Source organism: Ambystoma mexicanum, chromosome 9 (assembly GCF_040938575.1).
Source record: "Ambystoma mexicanum isolate Mex_15411 chromosome 9, UKY_AmexF1_1, whole genome shotgun sequence".
Classification (NCBI taxonomy): domain Eukaryota; kingdom Metazoa; phylum Chordata; class Amphibia; order Caudata; family Ambystomatidae; genus Ambystoma; species Ambystoma mexicanum.
In genome coordinates this window covers 35527901-35551462 of record NC_090931.1, presented here as the reverse complement: position 1 = coordinate 35551462, position 23562 = coordinate 35527901, and the positions used below count along the sequence as shown (strand labels likewise).

At 47.5% G+C, this 23562-nt stretch overlaps 1 protein-coding gene across 1 annotated transcript in view; it reads left to right on the top strand.

The window, feature by feature from the left end:
• The window catches only part of JAM3 (junctional adhesion molecule 3), a 198797-nt gene that overhangs the window by 121719 nt on the left and 53516 nt on the right, over positions 1–23562 (top strand). Inside the window, exons 2-3 of the mRNA XM_069614115.1 lie at positions 10643–10708; positions 14837–14950. Coding sequence (XP_069470216.1) covers positions 10643–10708; positions 14837–14950 — 180 coding nt within the window. The remainder of the gene's footprint in view (positions 1–10642; positions 10709–14836; positions 14951–23562) is intronic.

The window sequence follows — 23562 nt, the reverse complement described above, 5'->3', positions numbered from 1 at the left end:
CTGGTCCCACCCCCCCCCCCCCCACCTGCCGCTGGCAGCCGCTTTCCCACTCCGCTGCTGTCAAGCTCTGCCAGTGCCCCCCCCCTTCTCTTACAAGTACATACAAGGATGTGGGAACTGGCAGATGAGGGGAGAGTCTGTAGACTCACGCCATGCCGTAAGCGGTGCCAAGCATTCTGAGGGGCACGGACTCTTGGTTTGGAGAGAAAGATGTCTGACATATGCATCTCAACCCGAACTCTGTGGTTCTGCTTTGTGCGATGGCTGGGACCTTTTGCCTGTGTGGCCAGTGAATGGCATTTGTTGGGTGCAACATGGGGCAGAGAGGGAGAGAATCGCTGCCAACTGTCTCTCTTCAGAGAGGCGATGGAGCAGGGGGCTGAGGTCAGACATGCCACGGGGCAAAGGCGCTGCCTAGTTAAGGGGATGGCTAGAATGGAAGGTCCACCATTGCCGCTTCACCCCCCCCTCCCCCCAGCCCACTTTCTAGTCCATGACTGCCCTGAATGCTGTGGTGTTCTGGGTCCTGAGGGGTGAGTTTGTGATTGGGGGCGCAGGGGGGTTGGTGGGTGGAGATTTTAGGTTGAGGGGTGTTGGCAGGTTGGAGGCTTAGTGGGCTGCTGCCTCCCTTGGCTGGTTTACTAGCAGGCAAAGTCCTCTGTGCTTGGAGGAGGGAGGTCAGTGTAGAATAGACGTGACGGCTAGCCAATGTCCAAACCCTTGCCCCCTTGGAAGTATTTTAATTATCCCCCAAAAAGTAACCGTTGCAAAGGAACATACGCCAAAGTCGTCCTGCTTTTAATGTGGGGAAGCTTGGCTTCTTCCCCCCTCTAGACTGACTTTCTAAAAGGGAGGCAAGCAGGACCTACTAATATCCGTGGTTTGTAGACCGGGCCCCTGTCTCCTACAGGCATGTGTGCCTGAATGACCCAGCCTGCTAGGTGGCTAGCTGGTGCAATGGCGGTAGGTCCTGTACCGGTGGTGAGCACCAATATCCCCTTTGAAGTCTGGATGTTAAGTCACTTGGGTACCAGCTTGCACTTGACACCCTTTCATGGGGGCACGGGGGCACTGCTTCAAATCCTGGCCTTGTGCATGTGGAGTGGTTTAGGTTTCCCTGGTCTTTCTCAGTTGGCAATATCCACATCGTCACACTCGGCCATCCTAAAGATGTGAGATGGCTGCAAAGGGTCTTCATGTCCAACACCCCTTCAATCGTGTCATTCTTTAGTTTCTGTCCAAAGTCATTCCTACTTGGGCATCTTGAGTTGAATACCTTGGGTTTGGCATCAACTCAAGACCACTTGGAATCACCTGCTGCTCATATTAATACATGCAGAGGCTTAAAGCTTGCGGTCCACCTCGGGTTTTGGGGCCACCATGCAAGCTGGTCTACTGGCGGGGCTGGCAGTGATTGTTCGGTTCTTTTCAGATCCTCTTCTGGCTTAGTACGAAGATCTCTTCGCAACTTTACCAGGGTGACTGGTAACAAAGGTGCACAAATCCTTCCAATCCTGGCTCAACCCACTGGTGAACGTGAGCCTTCCCCGTTTGTACAAACCCCTGCCCATCTAGTGAAGGTAGGCGATTGCATGGTCCTAAGCTCCTATCTAGTGCTTTGTCTGCATGTACGATAACGGAATGGTTTTAATCGTCCGAGAAATCTAAACTGTGCCCCAAATGCAGAATATCACCAAATGAAGCGAAGATGGTTCCAACCGATCCATCCGCACTCTGTGTACTAAGTAGGAATTGCTTTGCCCCCCTGTCTAATGGCGACTCAAGGAAATGGCTGTTACTCCACCATTTAAATGGACTCCCCCAAAATGTTGGCACACTAATGGCCTTTCCCATGCCTCACAGCTTCGTTCGCCAATCGCAGCAGAATATTTTTAGATGGCGCAGCTGCCATTACTGACATATCCCAAATTATATCTCCTTCCCTGGACAGTGGAGCACATATTCATGTAGATGCATGAACTTGCCGCGTCTGCACTCTCCACGTAGTGATCAGTAGATGATATATGCTACGTTTAATTCAAGTTAGAAATGGATTACTCTACTAGCAAAAAGTGCCCATACTCCTCGCGGTTTCTGTAGACCGACATGATGGCACTCGTAAACTGTTGAAAATCAGTGTAGATCATTAATTACGTGGGTGCATGGAGCCTCTGTTTAGGCACAGACTCGAAGAAAAATGAAGCCAGTGGCAATGGATCCTCCTGCCCAGTGGCCACCGCAATTCTACACATACACATAGGACACCATTTCTTACTCACCAAGAGTCCATTCTCACTAGCCAATGGATCCTCCTACCCAGTGGCCACCGCAACTCTACACATACACATAGCACACCATTTCTTACTCAGCAAGACTCCATTCTCACTAGCCAATGGATCCTCTTACCCAGTGGCCACCGCAATTCTACACATACACATAGCACACCATTTCTTACTCACCAAGACTCCATTCTCACTAGCCAATGGATCCTCTTGCCCAGTGGCCACCGCAATTCTACACATACACATAGCACACCATTTCTTACTCAGCAAGACTCCATTCTCACTAGCCAATGGATCCTCCTGCCCAGTGGCCACCGCAATTCTACACATACACATAGCACACCATTTCTTACTCACCAAGACTCCATTCTCACTAGCCAATGGATCCTCCTGCCCAGTGGCCACCGCAATTCTACACATACACATAGCACACCATTTCTTACTCACCAAGACTCCATTCTCACTAGCCAATGGATCCTCTTACCCAGTGGCCACCGCAATTCTACACATAGACATAGCACACCATTTCTTACTCAGCAAGACTCCATTCTCACTAGCCAATGGATCCTCCTGCCCAGTGGCCACCGCAATTCTACACATACACATAGCACACCATTTCTTACTCACCAAGACTCCATTCTCACTAGCCAATGGATCCTCCTGCCCAGTGGCCACCGCAATTCTACACATACACATAGCACACCATTTCTTACTCACCAAGACTCCATTCTCACTAGCCAATGGATCCTCCTGCCCAGTGGCCACCGCAATTCTACACATACACATAGCACACCATTTCTTACTCACCAAGACTCCATTCTCACTTGCGAATGGCTACTTGTGAGTGCAGATTTCGAGCCCTGCTCCTGGTAATTCATTGCAGAAGGGCCTCTGAAATATAAATCCCCCAAGGGGGCAGGTGGTGGGGAGGGAGGATGTTTCACCAGGGAAGTTGGATCGCTTGCACATATAACATCTCTTCTCCTTACATGCCCCGTTTCACTCGGTAGATGCAGATTCGCTCCTTTTTACCGTTGCATTCTGGGCCTTGTACTGCTGGATTTCTGCATTATAAGCCCAGGATTAAATGTCACTGCAGCCAAAGTTATAACCAGGACTGGGCTATAATCTTCCCCAGTGAAATGGTATGCCTGCTTCTCCAGTAGCGCACCATGTCTCCAGACAGGCTACTGTGTCTGGGGCAATCCCTCCCACCCCCAGCACACCTTATAAACACCTTGGAATCTTTCTACCTTGTAATGGCCCCATTTATTGTTTACTCGCCCCAGCAATGGCATCACTCTGGCTCAAAATGCCTTTTGTACCGAACATCTGGTACAAGTATACCCTTGCGCCTCCCTCTCCCTTGTCTGCATTCAAATAAATACAGGTTGTTATGTCGACTTATGCCACCGTGCACTACTACCACCACCCAGGGGCAGACTCCAGGCACTCACGTGGCTATGCAAGAAAGAGGACAGGGTTGGTTAGTGAGGGCTGAGGGATAGGATAGGTCCAGTACCAGGAGAAACTGGCGTCTGTGCGCGTTGGGTTGATTGCATGCACTGGCATGTTGGGCCTGTATCCGTAAGGGTGAGGCCCAATGTGTGGGTTGTTGTATGTAAATGTCTCTTATGTTGGGTGCATGTGTTTATTGTGTACATTGGCTAGTGTCTAAGGTTATGGTTGTGCACACTGGCTTGTGTCCGTAGGGCCATAAGGTCCAGTGCCTGGGATAAACGGAGTGGCAGAGACAACTCCCGGATTCTTGGATACCGGCCACAGTGACCCTGATCTTAGTGGTAGAGTGGGGCCTAGCAAAACGTGGCGTTTGTGCCTAATACAAAATGGAGTCCTAACAATGAGGCGTGGGGGGTGTTATCCACCAAATTCTCTATTAGGAGGCTCTTTTTCATGCAGTGGTGGTGGGGGGTTCGTCCTCCATGTACGAGTTGCTTATTCCTCTTACCTGGGGGAAGGGGGGGGGGCTCAGGACTGTTTCCTTCCCAACATTAAGGGCGGGGGGGAGGGGGGAACTCGGCAAGTGAAATTATCCAGATGGCCTACAGGCACTCTATACTAGGACCTTGATGCGAGTTGGGTTGAATAGGGAGGGATCTCTATCGGAGGAGATTCCGACACTGAGAGGGTTGAAACTGTGGTGGCTCCCGCATTGTTCAGCGTTTTGGTGACCGCCTATCCGAGGATACAAACTTTCCACCCACAATAGGAAACCCCAAGATTAGTTAACTGCTATATGCCGATGATCTTATCTTAATAGATCGGACAGCAATCGGATTGCAAAGATTGTTAAGGGAACTAGAAGAATACGTCGGGGAAAACAAATTCTGGTGTTGGAGAAACCCAGAGAAAGTGAAATTAAAACTATGGTGAGTGGACTGATTTCCACCTCAGAGGAAGCCAACAATTTAAAATGATTCCATCATTTGGGCCATGCAGCAAGAGCTTTTGGCTTGTTGCCAACGTATTTAAGTAAATTCCCCAACAGTTATTTTAGATATCGGGTCATGAGGATCCGATTAAATCTCATGAAATCTCATGCCAACAAGAGATGCTGTCTTTGAGACTGAGGAGGCCGTTGATAGTGAAATGCGATTACTGTAAAGTACAGGGGGCGGCTCAAACTTTAAAACGCACATCTTGGACAGCACCGAGATCAAGCCTCTTTGGACTCCCGAAGCCCTTTATCTGCCGAGGAGTGGGTGATAATACCTCCCTAGCGTTATACCTCCCTAGCGTTATACCTCCCTAGCGTTGGCCTCCGGATTCTTTTTAGACGTTATTTTTAAATCTTAAAAGATTAAGGGGATGAAATTGACAGGAAGTTTGTGTTTATTTTTTGGTAGTTGTGCTTTACAGGATTGGTTGATGTTTCATATGTACGTTTTGATGGTTTGGATCAACTTTGGAAATGCAAAAAAGTATGTAATGAACCAAATATTGCAAACATTATGGTTATAGTTGTGCACACTGACTTGTTTCCGTAGGGGTAGAGTCCAGTGCCTGGGAGTGTTGTTGTATGCTAGTGTTGGTTATGTTGGGTGTGTTGTGTGGTTTGGCTAGCCCATGGGCGTGTATAGTACAAGGGATGTGTAGTTGGGGGGGGGGGGGGGGGGGGGGGTCGCTACTACGTTGGGTACTCAAAGTTTTTCTCGGTTGCTAATCTTCATGATTCTATCTAAATGTGATGCACGATATCATGAAAAACGTTTGCGCAAATTCTGCATTTGCCCTGAGACTTCATGTCATCAATGCAGCTGCTTTGCAATTGTCTTCTAAGGGTACATGACACAAGAAGGCTACAGAACCCGTCTTTTAATTGATCCATCCGCACGATTAGCTATGATTGCTCATTACCAGTTATGACCTGATGCAGAAGAGGGGATTCCCCCATTATACAGTCGCTCTTGAATCCAGGAATAATCGTTCCATTGAATAGTCTTTGTGACACTCCCATTCTCCCTGTGAAGAAGCTCAGAAACCACACTTATCAGTTTGTATATGACCTCTTTGCAGTGAATGCCATTGTGTTGCTATGCATCCCCACTGTATTGCCATGCATTCAACCATCAGTTATCGATTTTACTGTCCTCAGCCTTTTCTCTGCCTTCTTCACTATCCCTGTGTGCCCCGACAGCTGTTACCTGTTTGCGTTTACTTAGTGGCTCCCAGTACACATGGATCCACTTTCCTCAGGGATACACAGAGCTCACCACTCTATTTCCCCAACTGTTGAAGAAAGACTTGGATGATATAAAGCACTTCAGAGTCTGTATTGGTCCATGTTGTAGATTAACTCCTTTTAACTTCACCATCCATCCGCACTAGGTCACAAGCATCACAAGGCAACTAAACAGAAATGATGTCAAGAAAGGCTGCATTATCTGAAACACTATGTTGTAGCAGGATACTGATTACTTACCTTACACTGAATCCATATTCAAGGTACTCGGATCCACAATCCTAAGCAAATGCTTGGGAATGGCAGGATAAAGTCACCAAAGAATATTGGTCTATTGTGACGAATCTAGGGTGTTGGTACCTTCTCCCTAAAGGGGAGCCCACCCCCTTTGAGACTAGTGAGATGAGCCTGCTCATCAAGAACCTCCCTAGGGGTCTGGGCAAATGGGACCACACTGGGAGTGACTCCCCTCTAGGGGACAAGGACTCCATTCCCACGAGGATCTCCCTACAAAAGCAAAACTCTGCATATATGGGATTACCTTTAAACAGCAATAACATGGTTTCCCTTGTATTGGCTTCAAGTAATTCTAGACAGAGTACGACACCTGAAGAGAAATGTAACGTTTCTGGAAATACCTAACAGCTTGCAAAAGGATTGAACGAATCATGGAGGCGGAGCGAGAAGCATACTCTCGGGAAGGCCTCGACATACGCACACATTGGAGAGCCGTAGCAGGATTGAGCCGCAGAGTCAGCAGCAACTTGAGAGAAGTAGAACGCTGGAAGGCCCGGCATAGCAAACAGCAGAGCAACTGTTGTATGGACGGTGTCCAGGAGACCACCCGAAGGGTGGCATGACCATGAGAAGAGTGTGGTGGGTCAAGGACCCGCCTAACAACGCCAAGACCCTACCAGGTGAAGGACCGAATCCTCCATCGACCAAGTTGCGCCGCCAACTGCAAGATAACAGAGCGAGCAGGATGAGCTAGGAAGAGCGCCTCGAAACCGGAGACGAAAAGAAGACAAAGTAGTGCATCCCATCCATCACTGGGCCCGGTGTGTCCACCCGCGCTGACTAAAGGTAGCCCGGTGATTCCAATAAGGGGGAGGCGACGAGGACTGCATGAACTTCACTGAAGAGATACCAATGAAATTAATGGTAGAAAGCCGAAGGGAACGGGAAGCCCCATATTGGAAGAAAGCAAGAGAGTTGTATAGTATAACTTGTTGTGATTACTGGCATTCTTGGATGAAAGAATTTGATAAAGATACTGAGTTAAGCCCAAACTGCTGTTATAAGTTAGACATTTGAAACAAAAACGAGAGGAAAGGCCCCAGGAGGTGGGTTTTCAAACAGTGGGAAAGGGTATGAGAGGCCCCAAGAGAGAGGAAAAGAAAATTCCAGAAGTAAAGGGGTTTACATTGCAAAGAAAGAAAGGAATAATGTACCTTTCTAAGGAGTGCATGAGAGAGACTTGAGTCTCGAGCTCCTGGAGACCAAAAGTTTAGACACATATGAAGAGCCACACTCAGTGAGAAGGTGGCAGTTAATTTTGGCCTGAAACAAGGCTGCACTTTGGCAACCACTTATTTTAACATCTATATTGCCGGACTGGAAAAGGCCTTTAGAAATTGTAGTAGTAATCCTCTGTGTGTGCAAACCTATCCTAATACCTGGTTACCATATGCTGATATTATCCTCTTGGACCAAACTGCTATAGGTTTACAACACGGCCTCACTGCCTTGGAGAGCTACTCTATAACTCCTAATCTGCAATACAACCTAAATAAAACTTAAATTATGATAGTCAAAGCCAATTGAAAGAATATAAAAAGATAACTCTATCCAAAATGAACCTCCTAAAAGAAGTACCAAACGACTTATTTTTGGGAACCCGAATTACCAACAAATTGGATTAAAAGTGCCTTTCGAAATTTGTTGTGGCAAAAGCAATGGCCAAATTTAATGCCAAGACTTTTATCTGAAGCGTGGGTGGTTATTCAATGGAAGAGCCGGTAAAGCTATATAATGCATGCATTGTCCCCAGCATATTGTATGGTTTAGAGGTTTTCACTGTCGCGGAGACCGCATGGCTTGACATTCTTTATTTATTTATTTATTTGCATTTATAAAGCGCACAGAGCTGCCCTGGGGCATCGTGGCGCTGTTACAGCAGACTTAGTCATGAACACAAGCATAGGAATGTGTTTACAGATGTAACCGAGTTACATAGTACATTTCACATTGGTAATAAACATTGAGCTTAAAGGTTATGCTATGCTGTGGTTACAATGCAAGCATGAGAGTGAATGTGGCAGACTTTAGCGGAATAGGAGGGTTTTGAGGTTTTTACGGAAGGTATGGTATGATTTTTCGTTCCTTAGTGAGGTAGGTAGGGAGTTCCAGTTTTTTGGTGCGAGGTGTTGGAAGCTGGTTCCTCCCGCCCTGGATCTTTGAAACGTGGGGACATCAATCATGTTGGTGCGGTGAGCTCTGGTGGGTCTGATGGAGGCTTTCGGTGTGATTCTTTCTGCGAGATAGGGTGGGGCATCCAGGGATAGGCATCTGTGTGTGATGGTCATGGCTTTGAACAGTATGCGTTCCTTCACAGGTAGCCAGTGGGCATCTCTCCTTGCTTGCGAGATGTGTTCTCTTTTTGGAATGGACAGTGCTGCCCGGAGCGCATTGTTTTGCGTGATTTGGAGTTTTTTTAGGTTGTGGGCGGAGGTGCCTAGGAACAGTGCATTGCAGTAGTCTAGTTTTGTACCTATAGTGGCTCTGGCGATGGACAGGCAGTTTTTGGCGGAGAGAAACGGCTTGACAGCATTTATCATCTTGGTGGTAAGTGCTGAGGAAGAGGCTATGGCGTTGACTTGGCGAGACATAGATAGTGAGGCATCTAGGTGAACGCCTAAGGTTTTAACAGACTTGGAGACTGAGATGGTGGAGTTGTCAATGTTGAAGGATTTGTATTGGGGGGGGAGTTTGTTGAGAATTTCATTGGTCCCTACTATGAGGATTTCGGTTTTGTCCCCGTTTAGGCAGAGGCCGTTGGCCGCCATCCAGGTTTGGATGGCTGTGTAGATTTTGGTTAATGCAGTAGCATCTTCTTCGTAGGTCCCAGTTAGAGGGAGTAGTACCTGCGTATCGTCTGCATAGTTGGTGTACGCTATGTTACGACAGTCGAGGTCCTTGAAGAGAGGAAGGGTGAATATATTGTAGAGAGTGGGGGCGGTGCAGGAGCCTTGTGGGACGCCGCAGTGGATGGTGGTAGGGGTTGCCGAGGCAGTGTCTGAGAAGACTTTCATGAGTCTGCCATTTAGGAATGAGGCCACCCATGCAATGGCTTCCGGGGAGAAGTGTGCTTCATTTTTTAGGTGCATGCCTAGGATATCGTGGTTGACAAGGTCAAAGGCGGCAGATAGATCCAGTAGGAGAAGGAGTGCCGGTTTGCCTTTATCCATAGTGTCTGCAAGCTGTATTTTCAGATCAAGTAGGGCTGACTCTGTTCCGTGACCTGGTCGGAAGCCTGACTGTCTTTTTCCTAGGATATGGTTGGTTTCGAGATAATCCTGGATTTGTGTGTAGGCCATTTTATCCAGAATCTTGAGCAGGAAAGGCACAGTGGTGATGGGCCTGTAGTTGGTAGCTACTTCAGGGTCGAGGGTGGTTTTTTTTAGAAGCGGGCGCACCCAGGCTTGAAGGGAGGCTGTGGAAGAATGCTCTAGGTTTGTCTTGATTGGTCCTGATGGAAGCGCTTTGCTTTCAATTGGGCAAAATAGTTGCACATGTATCTTCAATGTAAAATTAATGAGTAGCGGCAATCGGGAATCACCCTATGCACCCTTCTTGGGCGGGAATGGTAATTTACGTTGCTCTCCTGCTTTAAGTCAATGGCATGATGAGATTATAACGTTTCTGGAAGAGATTGGCTGCACCTGCCAACCAGAGGAAAATGTGGCCTCTAAATTTGCCAAAATAAAAAAAGGCTGGTATTTGGGACCGCAATAAGCATATGATGCATCTGGCAGAGAAATCTAATCGGAAGATATTTTCAAGGCAAGCTTTTGTGGTTAACTACATCTGTACCTATATGATCTGGCATTTAAAACTTGTAGTCCTTACTTTGGCCAATCGAGGGGCGTGGATCAAGATTCCTTTCAACGAGTGCTTGTGTAGGCCACGTGCCCTGGGCCCTGAGACCGCCAGACACTTATTAACTGACTTCTGTAAATAGACCTTGGTTTATGAAAAGGGATATGAACTTTTAGTACTGACCAATTCTGGGCCACAGAGTTCCAGCTTAATCATGAACTTTATTTTATGTGGCAGGAAATCATGACGGTTTTAAACGAATCACAACTTTGTATTCATAGATTAGATGTTTAAGATGTGTGACATGTAAAGAAACCAGACTCTTTATAATACTGTCTAATGGAAATACAATGCAAGTTAATAACTTGATATGTGAAAAGTTTTATAGGTTATATTTAACCAACCTGACACAGTAAATAAAATATATAAAAAAAGATATATAACCCCTGTTTGCAAGGATATAGGCGCATAGACTGCTGCCCTGAGGAAACATACCCCGAAGGGCTTTCCTATATGATCGGCCCTTTCCCCCTTAACTTTCTCCCCTCTCTGTTTTCAGCCTGCAGAATCCAGGCGGTCAAACTGAGCTCGGACAACCTCACTCCCACGGTGATGGAATTCCAGAGTAAGTGGACTTGGAGGGTGCCTGCACTAGCTCAGTGATGGGGGAAGCGATGCATGGGTCACCTGGGATTCTTGACCCGAGTTCTTGACACAATGGGATGAGGCCAACTAGTATATAGACTGGGAAGTAAATCCCGAGTGGCCGGAACGCTGGTCACAACACACATTTCGGCAAATCATAGAAATCAGAACAACTTTTAGTGACTGGTTTGCACAAAACAATAAGAGCGGTAACACTACAACAGAGTGGGTAGATTTGCATTCAGACACAGGAGGGATCCACAAGCAGGACATGGAGTGTTTCACGTGCATTTTACAGTGCAATGTCCAGTTGCAATACAAAATAAACACTGGCAGGTTTTTCCATCATGGCAGCTTAAACGCAGAGGTTCAACTTTTTCTGTAATTATGAATGTTATGTACATGTAACGAATGGATTTTGCACACGGTTTAGCACCCTTTATTCCCCCTTTCTCCAAAGCACGCAGCTCTTGGGGCTGTTGTGCTCATGCAGGGCCAGAACTCTCTCTGGCAGAGCTGACTCCCAGGAATTTGGCAAATGCAACACAATGAACGGTCCAGGACTGTAAGATACGGGCACACCTCGGGTTTTTCATCAACATGGCACTTTGTGTAACTTTCAGGACTCCTGCACTACCCTCCCCACCCCCAAATCAATGGGGCCAAGCTGACGCATAATCCATGAGCTTTAAGAGTCCAGGAAGTGGCGTACAAACCCAGAATTCACAGCAGAGTGAACGTATTTACAGCATGACTCACATTTGAGAGGGTCACACATCGTTTAAATACATGCCCAACAGTTCCCACCTTCAGGGGACATGTTTAAAACCCCCCAAACAGTATTCAGCACATTAGAAACAGGGGCATACATGCAAACATTCCATGGCAAAGCCGAGGGGGACCTCTAGATGTGGTTTGAGGTACTGCACATAAACTAAATATTAGACATCAATCACACAATGGGTTGGTTGGAAAAATGATCATAGGGACCACCTTTTAAAGGCTGAGGTTAACGCACCAGTGTTCAGCAAAGCACATAACTCAAAGCTCCGGCTAACGCACTAGATAGAAAGGGAAGATGCCAGGGGGCACCAGGCAAGGCAGGGGGCATGCAAAAAAGCAGTCTACCCAGGAACGGGAGAATACTGGTAAGTATATGTTGCTGGGAGCAGCTCCCCCATGTGGCTGGGGGATGGCAAGACGGTTCAGAGACCACCACACCTGCTGTGTGGCGCAAGCAATGCGAGGGGAGGAGCAGCAAGGCAGTACACAGGAGGTCTCTGGGTCTGTCAGGGGAGCACTTCCCCCAACAGCATGGAGCACAGGTCTCCGGCAGACCTAACAGCAGAACACCGGGTGGTCTCCAGGGCAAAAGCAAAACCAAGCCCAGGGACTTGCGCTAAAAGAACCAAAGGGGCAGCTGAAGTGGGGGTGGTAGCGAGCGGTCCCCGGGCGGGTGCCAAATACTAAAATGGCGTAGCAACATCCGATCTGCACTTAAAGAGCCAACTGAATGACGCGCATTACAACACTATTAAGAATTCAATGATGCAATTAAGTCAACTATTAATGATATCGCACATCACTTTGAGTTAATAAAATCTGCCATCCTACAGTTAGTCACAGGTGGGCTGTCTCTTCCAAAGGTGGAGGCCGCCTAGGACCTTCTGTCATTTTAGCTATAGGGAGAGTGGAACGCATCATTTTCAGACTGTCAAAATGAAGGGGCACAGGATCTGGAAGATGGGCTGGGCAGCAGCGCTGCAATACTGGAAAATGACAGCCCCACAGAGCGAGTCCATAGGAGAGAATGGCTGTATGTAGGAATCTGTGCATTCCTTTCAGCCCTTCCAGCCCAATGCAGCACTCTAGGGCACATCTGCTCAGCCCTTCCAGCCCAATGCAGCACTGTAGGGCACATCTGCTCAGCCCTTCCAGCCCAATGCAGCACTATAGGGCACATCTGCTCAGCCCTTCCAGCCCAATGCAGCACTATAGGGCACATCTGCTCAGCCCTTCCAGCCCAATGCAGCACTGTAGGGCACATCTGCTCAGCCCTTCCAGCTCAAGGCAGTACACTTTAGGGCACATCTGCTCAGCCCTTCCAGCCCAATGCAGCACTATAGGGCACATCTGCTCAGCCCTTCCAGCCCAATGCAGCACTATAGGGCACATCTGCTCAGCCCTTCCAGCCCAATGCAGCACTGTAGGGCACATCTGCTCAGCCCTTCCAGCTCAAGGCAGTACACTATAGGGCACATCTGCTCAGTCCTTTCAGCTCAAGGCAGTACACTATAGGGCACATCTGCTCAGTCCTTCCAGCCCAATGCAGCACTATAGGGCACATCTGCTCAGCCCTTCCAGCCCAATGCAGCACTATAGGGCACATCTGCTCAGCCCTTCCAGCCCAATGCAGCACACTATAGGGCACATCTGCTCAGTCCTTCCAGCCCAATGCAGCACTATAGGGCACATCTGCTCAGTCCTTCCAGCTCAAGGCAGTACACTATAGGGCACATCTGCTGAGCCCTTCCAGCCCAATGCAGCACTATAGGGCACATCTGCTCAGTCCTTTCAGCTCAAGGCAGTACACTATAGGGCACATCTGCTCAGTCCTTCCAGCCCAATGCAGCACTATAGGGCACATCTGCTCAGTCCTTCCAGCTCAAGGCAGTACACTTTAGGGCACAGCTGCTCAGCCCTTCCAGCCCAATGCAGCACTATAGGGCACATCTGCTCAGCCCTTCCAGCCCAATGCAGCACTATCGGGCACATCTCAGTCCTTTCAGCTCAAGGCAGTACACTATAGGGCACATCTGCTGAGCCCTTCCAGCCCAATGCAGCACTATAGGGCACATCTGCTCAGTCCTTTCAGCTCAAGGCAGTACACTATAGGCCACATCTGCTCAGTCCTTCCAGCCCAATGCAGCACTATAGGGCACATCTGCTCAGTCCTTCCAGCTCAAGGCAGTACACTATAGGGCACAGCTGCTCAGCCCTTCCAGCCCAATGCAGCACTATAGGGCACATTTGCTCAGTCCTTCCAGCCCAATGCAGCACTATAGGGCACATCTGCTCAGTCCTTCCAGCTCAAGGCAGTACACTTTAGGGCACATCTGCTCAGCCCTTCCAGCCCAATGCAGCACACTATAGGGCACATCTGCTCAGCCCTTCCAGCCCAATGCAGCACACTATAGGGCACATCTGCTCAGTCCTTCCAGCCCAATGCAGCACTATAGGGCACATCTGCTCAGTCATTTCAGCTCAAGGCAGTACACTATAGGGCACATCTGCTCAGTCCTTTCAGCTCAAGGCAGCACTATAGGGCACATCTGCTCAGCCCTTCCAGCCCAATGCAGCACTATAGGGCACATCTGCTCAGCCCTTCCAGCCCAATGCAGCACTATAGGGCACATCTGCTCAGCCCTTCCAGCCCAATGCAGCACTATAGGGCACATCTGCTCAGCCCTTCCAGCCCAATGCAGCACTATAGAGCACATCTGCTCAGTCCGTTTAGTTCAATGAGTTTACATGTACCTGGGACGGGCCTTGTGTAGCTAAAGGGTGCACAGTGCAAATGAGTGATTGGCCAAAAATCTATTTGCACCGAGTGTTGGGGGACAAACCACTGCCTTGGGGTCCAGATACCAGCCTCCTACTTGGGGAGGGGGGCTGGGGTGTTTCACTATGGTGTTTGAGGAAAGACTGACTGGTCATCTTTTCATTGCTTTTGGGGGTTCAAGACACCCAAAATGAAACGTGCTTTTGCGTGTACTTCACATGTAGCGGTAAATGACTTATTTCGTCAGTTGGAATATTTGGTGCTTATGATCATGGAGCCTTTTCTTAAACTAGCGTCTCATTTAACCCACGGCGCTACTTCCTGGTGCTGGAATTAGAACGACTCCCCAGAATATCCCCCAAGAAGGTTGGTTGTGGGATGGATTTGTTTCAGTTATTGCCTTATTCAGCTGCAGCCAGTCAATGAAAGCTGCTTTCAGTAGCTGTGACCGAGACGGGACCTCTGCACTGGTTCTCTTGTCACCTTTGGGTCTCTTGGAGGGCACATGGCCTCGCCCGGATGCTAATTTTCATCCTCCTTTTCCAGGTGTTGAGCTCTCCTGCATCATTAAATCTACGAAAACCCCCAACCCCCGCATTGAATGGAAGAAGATTCGAAACGACGAGACCACCTACGTGTACTTCGACGATGAAGTAACAGGTGTGTATTGGAGGGAGGGAGCCTTTATTTGTTCTCTCTTCCCGTTCTTCTCTCCATTTAACCCCAGCCTGCCCTTTCCCAATTCTCATTGCCCCCCCCCCCTTCTGTTCTTCTCCATTGTCTCAGGAAGCCCACCTGTCCTAAGTCTCGAGTCTAGTGCCTTGTCCGTCCTTCATTTTCACTTTTTATATAATGCGGGTCAGGCCTCATTGGATGTCCGAGCGCTTCACAATGAGAAATGGTGATCACAGGGGACTGGTCCTAGAAGAGGCCAAATAAGACACAGAAGAAGTATAGGACCAATTAGTCTACGGACGTTAAGCAAGTGTCCTAATAACTGCGCGTCCTATGCTAAGGGTAAGAGTCCCCAGGGGCAGGGTCCTAGATTGCAAAAGCTTGTTGGAAGTTTCCGGGTGACTTGGCTTGCCATATCTAGAATGGCAGATGAGGAAGCGGGAGGGTTCTAAAGGTGGCAGCCAAATCCTGGAGTACACCTCAGTTCCAGGGCATGCAGAAATCTCGTCTAATTCGCACGGCTGTAGGCTCGGTATCCTCAAAGGGGGAGTGAAAGCTAGAGTGAAAAATGGGAGGTGAAGGAACACGGCTGCGCGTACATCTGCCGGGTGCGTGGGTGGAGGATTGTTAACTGTGTTCCAGTGTGAATTAGACTGATCCAAGGATCGTGTGAGCTAAGTGTGGGTATGCTGGAGAGGAGTTGGAAATGAAGGGGTTGTTGGGGGTGGTGGGGGAGGTAGGTTAGTAGTTGGTGGTTTTTCTTCGGTCCCCATTGGTATTGCTGGCAGTGTCCATTTTGAGCTGGTCATTGGAAGTTGATTAGCCTTGTTTTCAGTCGTTCTCTGAAGCTGATGTGGTCTTCTGTCCTAATTTCCTTCAGTATTGTGTTCCAAAGATTAGCAATTGGACGTGAGAATGCAGTTCTTGCAAATTTCCTTTTTTCGTATTGTTTTGATTTGTGGGTCCTCACTTGATCTTGGGTCTCTTCCTGGTTGGTAGTGGTTGATATTGGCCTGGATGAATTTGGCTCCTTGACATGTAATATGTGGGCAATGCAGAGGGCTTTGAATTGAATGTTTTTTTTACTGGGAGCCAATGTATGCTTCTAAGAGCTGGTGTGATATGGTCTCTTCCATTTAATCTCAGTAGTCTCTTTGCTGCAGTGTTTTGGATGCGTTGAAGTTTTTGGTGTGGCGTTCCAAAGTAGAGGCTGTTTGCATAGTCTATTCTCAGTAATACTAAGGAGATGATTGCGAGGGTTCAGGGTGGGAAGGAGAGGTAGAAGAGCAACTCCCCCAAGTAGTCTCTGGATATAGAAGCTTTTCTTTGTAATGGCGTTGACTTGTGATTCCAGTGAGAGTCCGTTCATGTATGTCTAGTTTTTACCACGTTCAATGTCTCTGGTTGGGTTCCCATGGCAGGCGGCCAGTACAGTTGTGAGTCGTTTTTTTGTTTTCCTGCAGGGGAGACATCCATATTTCAGTTTTGGCCTGGTTTAATCTGAGGTTGTTTGCTGTCATCCAGCTTTGTATGTCGTTGAGGCAATTGTAGAGGGTGTTACTTGGGTATTGGGTCGTGGCTATCTTGATAGTTATCTGCGTAGTTGTAGGCGGTCAGTCCATGATTTCAAATGATTTCCATCAGGGGGGACATGCAGATGTTGGAGAGGAGAGAGGCTGGAGCCTTGTGGCACTCCACAAGAGGAATTTGGTGTTTAAGATAAAGGGCAGTAGGTGGGTTCATTCTATTCGATTTATGAGGAATGATTTTAGCCATTTTAATGCATAGTCTTTTACACTGCATTCCTCCAGTCTTCTCGCTGATATGACCAGTAGTAGGAGGGCAAATTGGGTGCTGTTGCCTACATTTATTTGTAATTAGTCCCATATGGATAGGAGTGCCAATTGTGTTCCTCTCATGGGGTCTGAAGCCGACTTGCGAGTGGTCGAGTATTCCATTCTTGTCTACATAGCGAAGTAGTAATATTTTTGCAGGGTAGGGCAAGTTGGATATAGGTCTGTAATTACTGGGTTCTTCTGCACTTTCCGTTGCATTTTATATCATTGGCTTGATGTAAGCCGATTTGAATGATTTTGGTACCATTCCTGTGTTTAGGGTTCGGTTCATTAGAAGCCGGAAGTGTGATGCTATGGTGTTGTGGTTGAGGACTTCTTTGTAGATGCCTGGGGGGCAAGGTTCGCTTGGAGATATGGTGAGGTTGATCTCCTTTGTTAGTGTGGAGAAAACTTCATCTATTGGTTCAAATTGGACGAGTCTTGCTCTGGTTGGTGGATCGCCAATTGTTGGTGGTTGGTGTTTATAGCACAGCTTGCTTCAATGGTCTGTTGGATCGTTTCAATTTTTGTTCCAAGGTAGTTGCTGATGTTGCGGTCTCCGATGGCGTTCCCTCCACAAGCGCATTAACTATAGTAATCGTGAAAGGGGCTATATGGATGCTGACAACAAAAATACATTAGAACATGAGCACCTAGAGAATACCTTTGGGTGGTAGCGGTGCATGGTATAAATCAACATAACGTGTGATGCCTTTGTTGCAGGATGTAGAGTTTTTATTTTGAAGTTATTTTTGCATATTTGTTGCTGATTGGATTCTTGTGCGTACAGCGTCTCTCTTGCCTTGAGGGCTGCCGATTTGTATATTGAGTTGTCTTTGTATTTTATTTAATCCGGTGGATTGATGTGGTGCCATATTTTTTCCAGTTTGTGGTTTGTTTATTTATTTTTTTTTTTTTTTTAGTTCTGTCAGCCCACCTTGCTGCTATATTTGTTTGCTGTTGCTTTGAATGGTTTTGCCGGTGGTAATTGGTCTATGACCTCGGTGACCCAGGAGATTGTGTTACCCAAGTCTGGGGTTATTCTGTTCAGCTTGGTGATGTTCGGTTGAGGCGAGGTTCCAGGAGATCTGCTGAGGATTCCAAGAGAAGACTCTTCCAGTTTCTTTTCCTTGTGGCATGTAATATTCCTTATCGGGCAGTATGCGGGTTTAACGTTTGACAGAGTGGGATCAGATAGTGATCCCTCCATACCATTGGTATCGGTGGGGTGGAGTCCTTCTCTGCACAATATTTCACCCAAGGTGTCTGGCATTGTGGGTGGATCAGTTCACTATTTGTGAAGTATTTCCAGAAGGGCACAGGGTGAGTTCGCTATAGGTTTTGTTTCTTTCAGACAGATGTTAGTCTCCCAGGATGATTAGGTTATAGAAGGTGAAAAGGCTAGCGATGGAGTCGGTGAGTTTCGTTGTATAGTTTGCGTTGTAAGATGGCCGCCTATAGATCAGAAGGAACATTGTTGGCTTGGCGGTTGAGTTTGATGTTGACAAGGAGGGATTCACAGTCTCATGTCATTTGGGAGGAGTGGCGTGGCACAGATATGCTCATTGTCTGCCATTGCGATTCCGGCACCTTCTGTTTTCTCTGTTGGCAGTTATTAGCTTTAAGTTGTCTGCTATGGCTTTGTGCACAATTGTTTTGTAGTTGTCTGCCATGTTTCTGTGAGGAAAAGTGCATGTGTGCCTCCCTCGCTAAGGTCATATATTTTTGTTTTGTGTTTATCCATAGATCTTACGTTGAGTAAGCTGCAGTAAAGAATGTCTGTTTTCCCTTGTGGGTCCAAACCGGTGTGGTTTGTCGGGTTTCCATTACTAGAGTTTCCATCCTGGGTGGGGTGTTTGTTGGGATTGTTCTTGGGTGGTCCGTCTCTTCATTGAGTAGTCTAATTCGGTTGATGGCAGGGTTGCTTAGTTCTGGTTTGTGCCGGTCGGTTGTTGTGTGGGCGCCTTTTTCCACTCTATGGTAATGTAGGGCGTGTTAATGGTTATGGACTCAAGTATGCCTCTGATTCTTATTGGAGGTTTTTCAAAGGTGTTTTCCAAGTTGCTATTTTGATTTTGGTGTATTTGGTTTGTAGTCCTGATTGGATCCAGGTTTGTTTGGGTTCTTGCTTGTGGATTATCTAGTTGGCTGCCAGTTAGTTACAGGGACGTCATTTGGGGGTTGCAGCTTGGTTTTGCCGGTGGTAATTGGTCAAACCCCTGATGTCTCCATTGCTACCCCTGTGTTCTCACTTGCTACTCTTTAATAAAAAAAAGTCTCCTTTTTTTTTCTTTTAAATGTACGCTGTGGACATATGGCTTTGTTTCTGGAGTGGCTGGCTTTCTTGTCTGGAAGCGACGCTCGTGAAGGAGACCACCTCTTGCGAGGCAGGATTTATCCTGAGAAATGTACCACCAAATTTGAAATCTGACCCATAACTCATCATCGCCCTGATTGAAAAAGGCGAAAGACTCGCCGAAACACGTCTTATATAGGGCACTTACCTTATTCAAATACACCTCACAAAATTGCAACAAACCTGTGTGTTTGTCATTTAGCTTTGTGGCGCTCAACCTCAAGTGGAGTGTGGGTCTCTCTGAGCCCCAAAACCTTCTTGTACTTACCGGAGTAGGGGGAAATTCACTCCGTTACTCCACTGACCAGCAGCCACGTTGCTTTCAGCGCAGGACACAGATGGTTGATATTCCAAAAAAAAAACCAAGTCACTGTGCCAATGGTAGTAGGTGCTATATAAATGCTACATAACAAGAGTAGTGTGAGAAACCTGAAGGTGTCTCATCCACTAGTCCCCGGGGATCTGTGATTCAGCTGCCAGGACATGGCCATCATTTTTAGATTCAGTTCCTGGGGGTGGACCAGTGCGGTAGAATCACCTGGATGGGGGACTTCGGGGCGTGGAAGTGAGACACCGGACGGCAAGACACGTTATCCCCTTCCATGTAACAACTCCCCGCCCCCCCCCCCACTCCTCCCCCCCGCCTACCAGGTTGGATACTTAGGAACTCCGCCCGCCCCCTTTTCCTACACACATTCTCACAGACCGGTCACTGTGAGAGAAAACGGACTAACACCCGAGCTGTATACCTGACATGTCCCAATATAATGGTCAGGCAGGGTCTGGCAATTACTGAGCAATACCCCCGACTTCATTACGCTTCCCCACACGGATAAAAGGTGGAGCACGAAAGCACACTGAGCGAGGCAAAGCACACGAGGAAGCAGTGGTTCCAAGATGGCAGTTTAATACAAGGAGAGAGACTGCAAAACCATAGAGGGTTGCAAGGGGGTGGGGGGGGGGAGAGTGCCATTGACCTTTTCAGAGAAAGGCCGTTACTTTCACAAGTTTTCGAGAATAAGAAACACGAGACCCAGAATCAAAGCTGAAGAAACCTGCATTGTGTGCCGGAGGTAACCAGGGATCTACAGCGTCGATAGCAAAGGTGGGGAGGATTGTCTGCCGCCATGGTACTGTCCTTGGTTTATACAACAAAATGGCACCATTAAAGTCAGCTCAGCCAGAGAGTTGGGGAGACTCATACCAGACCTGTTTGTGTTGAAGCCAAGGTTGCAAGCCGCAACATTGTATAAAGAAAGCGTGTGAAGCGTATGTGATGAGCAACGCTAATATAATTAAACAGGAGATGAGTGACTGAACCTTTGAAGCCAAGACAGATGCCGTAAGCAGAGTGCTCCACCGCCACGTTATAAATAACCTATCCTATCACGTGGGTGCTCATTCGAAAGGGCGGTTAGGTATACAACTGAAAGATGGCAAATGTAAAAAGGAATTGTGAAATCGAAGTGGTCCTGCAACGGGTCAAGCCAATCCCTATGCACAAGTTGATGCTAACTGAAATTGGTCCGAACCCGGCTGAGGGAGACTAATTGTATAAAAGGAAGGCTAAGGGGGATCCAGGGTGAACCACGAGCTGCCCAAAAAAGAATATTCTAGGAACATTGTGAAAGAGCCCGGAAGAGGTGAATCCAAAATGACAATCATCGTATGAAGGGGATCTGAACCTGCCTGAGGGGATCCAGGGTGAATAGTGAATTACCTGAATTGAGTACTTGTAAAAGGAGTCCTTTTGTTTTGTTGCATCAGGCCCTCTGAATCAAGAGACTTTGATAGGCAAAGCGACTTGGGCACAGAAGGCCCTGATGCTAATGATTGAACTGTATCCTCGTGCCAAAGAAGCCAACGATTGTGCTACGCTCGAGTGCACCGCCTTGCCCCATGCTGAAAACGTAAGTAAGGGAGGCCAACTGCCGGAACATCCGGACATATTTTTGTGAACACTTTTCTTTTTCATAAACCCTACCCCCACACTCTTTATATTTAGAGGTAATGATTGGCAATATTTTCTTTTGGATAGGCCCTTTTTATTTTGACAAGACACCACTAGGACTGCGTTATTATTTGATGGTCGTAGCTTGCTCCCATCCTAGATTTAGAATTAGATAGCCATTTATTATACCCTTTTTTGAAGTTCAATAAACGCCCTTGAACTGTGGTCACGTGTCTGTCTTACTGTTGATGCCATGCCTTCCTTACAGTAAACACCCAGCCAGCCAAGAATGGTCCTATAATTGGTGCAATAGATGGAACCAGCCAAGACTGGGCTAAAGCATAGCAGTGGTGATTCAACACTCTTCCAGGCCGGGAGACACCCTACCTCCATGTGCTTAAGACTTTAGCGTGGAGGCAGCACAGTGACGCCACAAACTGTAATTAAAAGGCCCAAAAGTTATTTTTTTTTTCTCCAATCTGCCGGTGCACCGTCAGGAAATGCCACATCTGATCAAGTCCCTGCTCTTACCTCATGGACACATTGTACAAAGCAAGATGCCACATATGGCAAGGCTTTAGATGGATAAGGGAAGAACAAGGTTGCAAATAATGAAAGGAAAGTTTGATCAAATAAGATGGCTGACGGGAGTCTGAGGTAATGTAAGCATCAATTAATGTCGGCACATTTTCAATGACCAAATAAATAAGCTAGGGGAACTCGTTGGCACCTGATGAAGAAATGTAAGCCTCCGCATTTGCACTTGATTACATTTAATTGGCCCTTAGCAATTGGCAATCGATATGTCATATAATGAGCTCCAAAAATAGTATATAAAGGGGCCACAAGATCAGCCTCGGAAGAACTCAATCCGAGGAGGTGCTGCCCCACAGACAGGCAGGCAGGCATGCAGAGAGCCCCCATAGACATGCAGAGAAAAGGATGCCCAGATCCAGAGAGGGGGAATGCCCAGTGCCCAGATCTGGAGGCAGCTGAAACACCCAAGAAAAGAATGCCGAATGCCAACTGCCAGCAAGTGAAGAGCTAGGCAATGGCAAGCCAAGCCAAAAGAGAAATTCATAACTTGAATTGTTGGTTTGGATGCGCAAGTGCTATTATCTCTGGTGACCCGGGTGAGTAAGATCGAGCGCAGGACCCTCCTGGGATTATTTTTGTGGCCTTTGAGCCCCCTTACCCGCTCCCGGCACCCCCCGTTCTCTCCCCAACCTACCTGGCCATAAGTGACAATCCCAGGGCAGCCCTCTGCCCGTGCAGCCCTGCAGCTAAGGGCCCAGGGCAAAGGGCTGCTCCAGAGTGTCTGCAGGTGTCGGAAGGGGAAGCCTGAGAAACCAGCAGTTACTAGACACCAACAAAAAACGTAAGTGTGGCATGGGTGGAGTGTAGAGCAATTACTCTGCACCAGAAAGCCCCCGCCACTCTACCTTACATTTCCATGACATAGACTGCCATAGACTTGGCCCATGCATACTTGAAATGGTCGGGGACCACCAACCCAAATCCCTCCATGACAGTATTAAAAATGTTGCTTTGCATTGCACACTAGAATACTAATCCATGTTAACAAGTGTCACAGATGGAGGACATTTAGAACATTAGCCCCCGCCATATCTGGATGGAACTTGAATGTTAGCATGTGCACACTTAGAATTGCGAACATTAGCCTGCGCCGTAGCTAGATGGGATTGTGAATGTTAGCATGTGCCACACTTAGATGGAACTATGTAGACCAACATGTTAAATCTCATACAACCCACTAACATAAGCTCAAACTCTGCACATACTTATATCACTGAAACTCACCCAACCATCTCTCGCACAACAAGCTGCACACACTTCACCACACCTCAACACACAAGCTGCACCAACAGCACACGCGGACTGACACCTATTCAATACTTGCACCAAAGCTCAGCACCCAGTGTCCACCGAGTTGAAGCTGCCAACAGTATACCACCCCTCTTACTATCCTACTGCCTCACCTTACTAACCCTTCCCACCTTCTCGTTTACAGATCCACCAGAGCGCCTGGGGACCAATTCCGTTTGTGACGGTGGGCTACATAAGTACCTTTAACATAACTTAACGTTCAACTCAAGTTAATAATAATTATTTAACGAGATGCAAGAAAAGCATTTTGAAATGTTCCCAGTGACCCTAGAAAGGAGCATTGTTGGAGTTCCTAGGGAGGTACAAGGGGACATTTTGAGAAGTTCCATTTGTGGTTACACAATGCACAAAGTATGGAGATGGAAGAAGCCATTTCACGTGTGTGTTTGAAGTCCCAAAAAGTCCATTATAGGCACACAATAGAGGCCTACATTTCATGCTGATTGAGACCGATCCACGAAGTATGATTCCTGTTGGGGGCTACCCGTTTAGTGTGGAGACCACCCATAGCTGCACGTTTTTGTGCAGCAATGCGTGTTTAAGTATT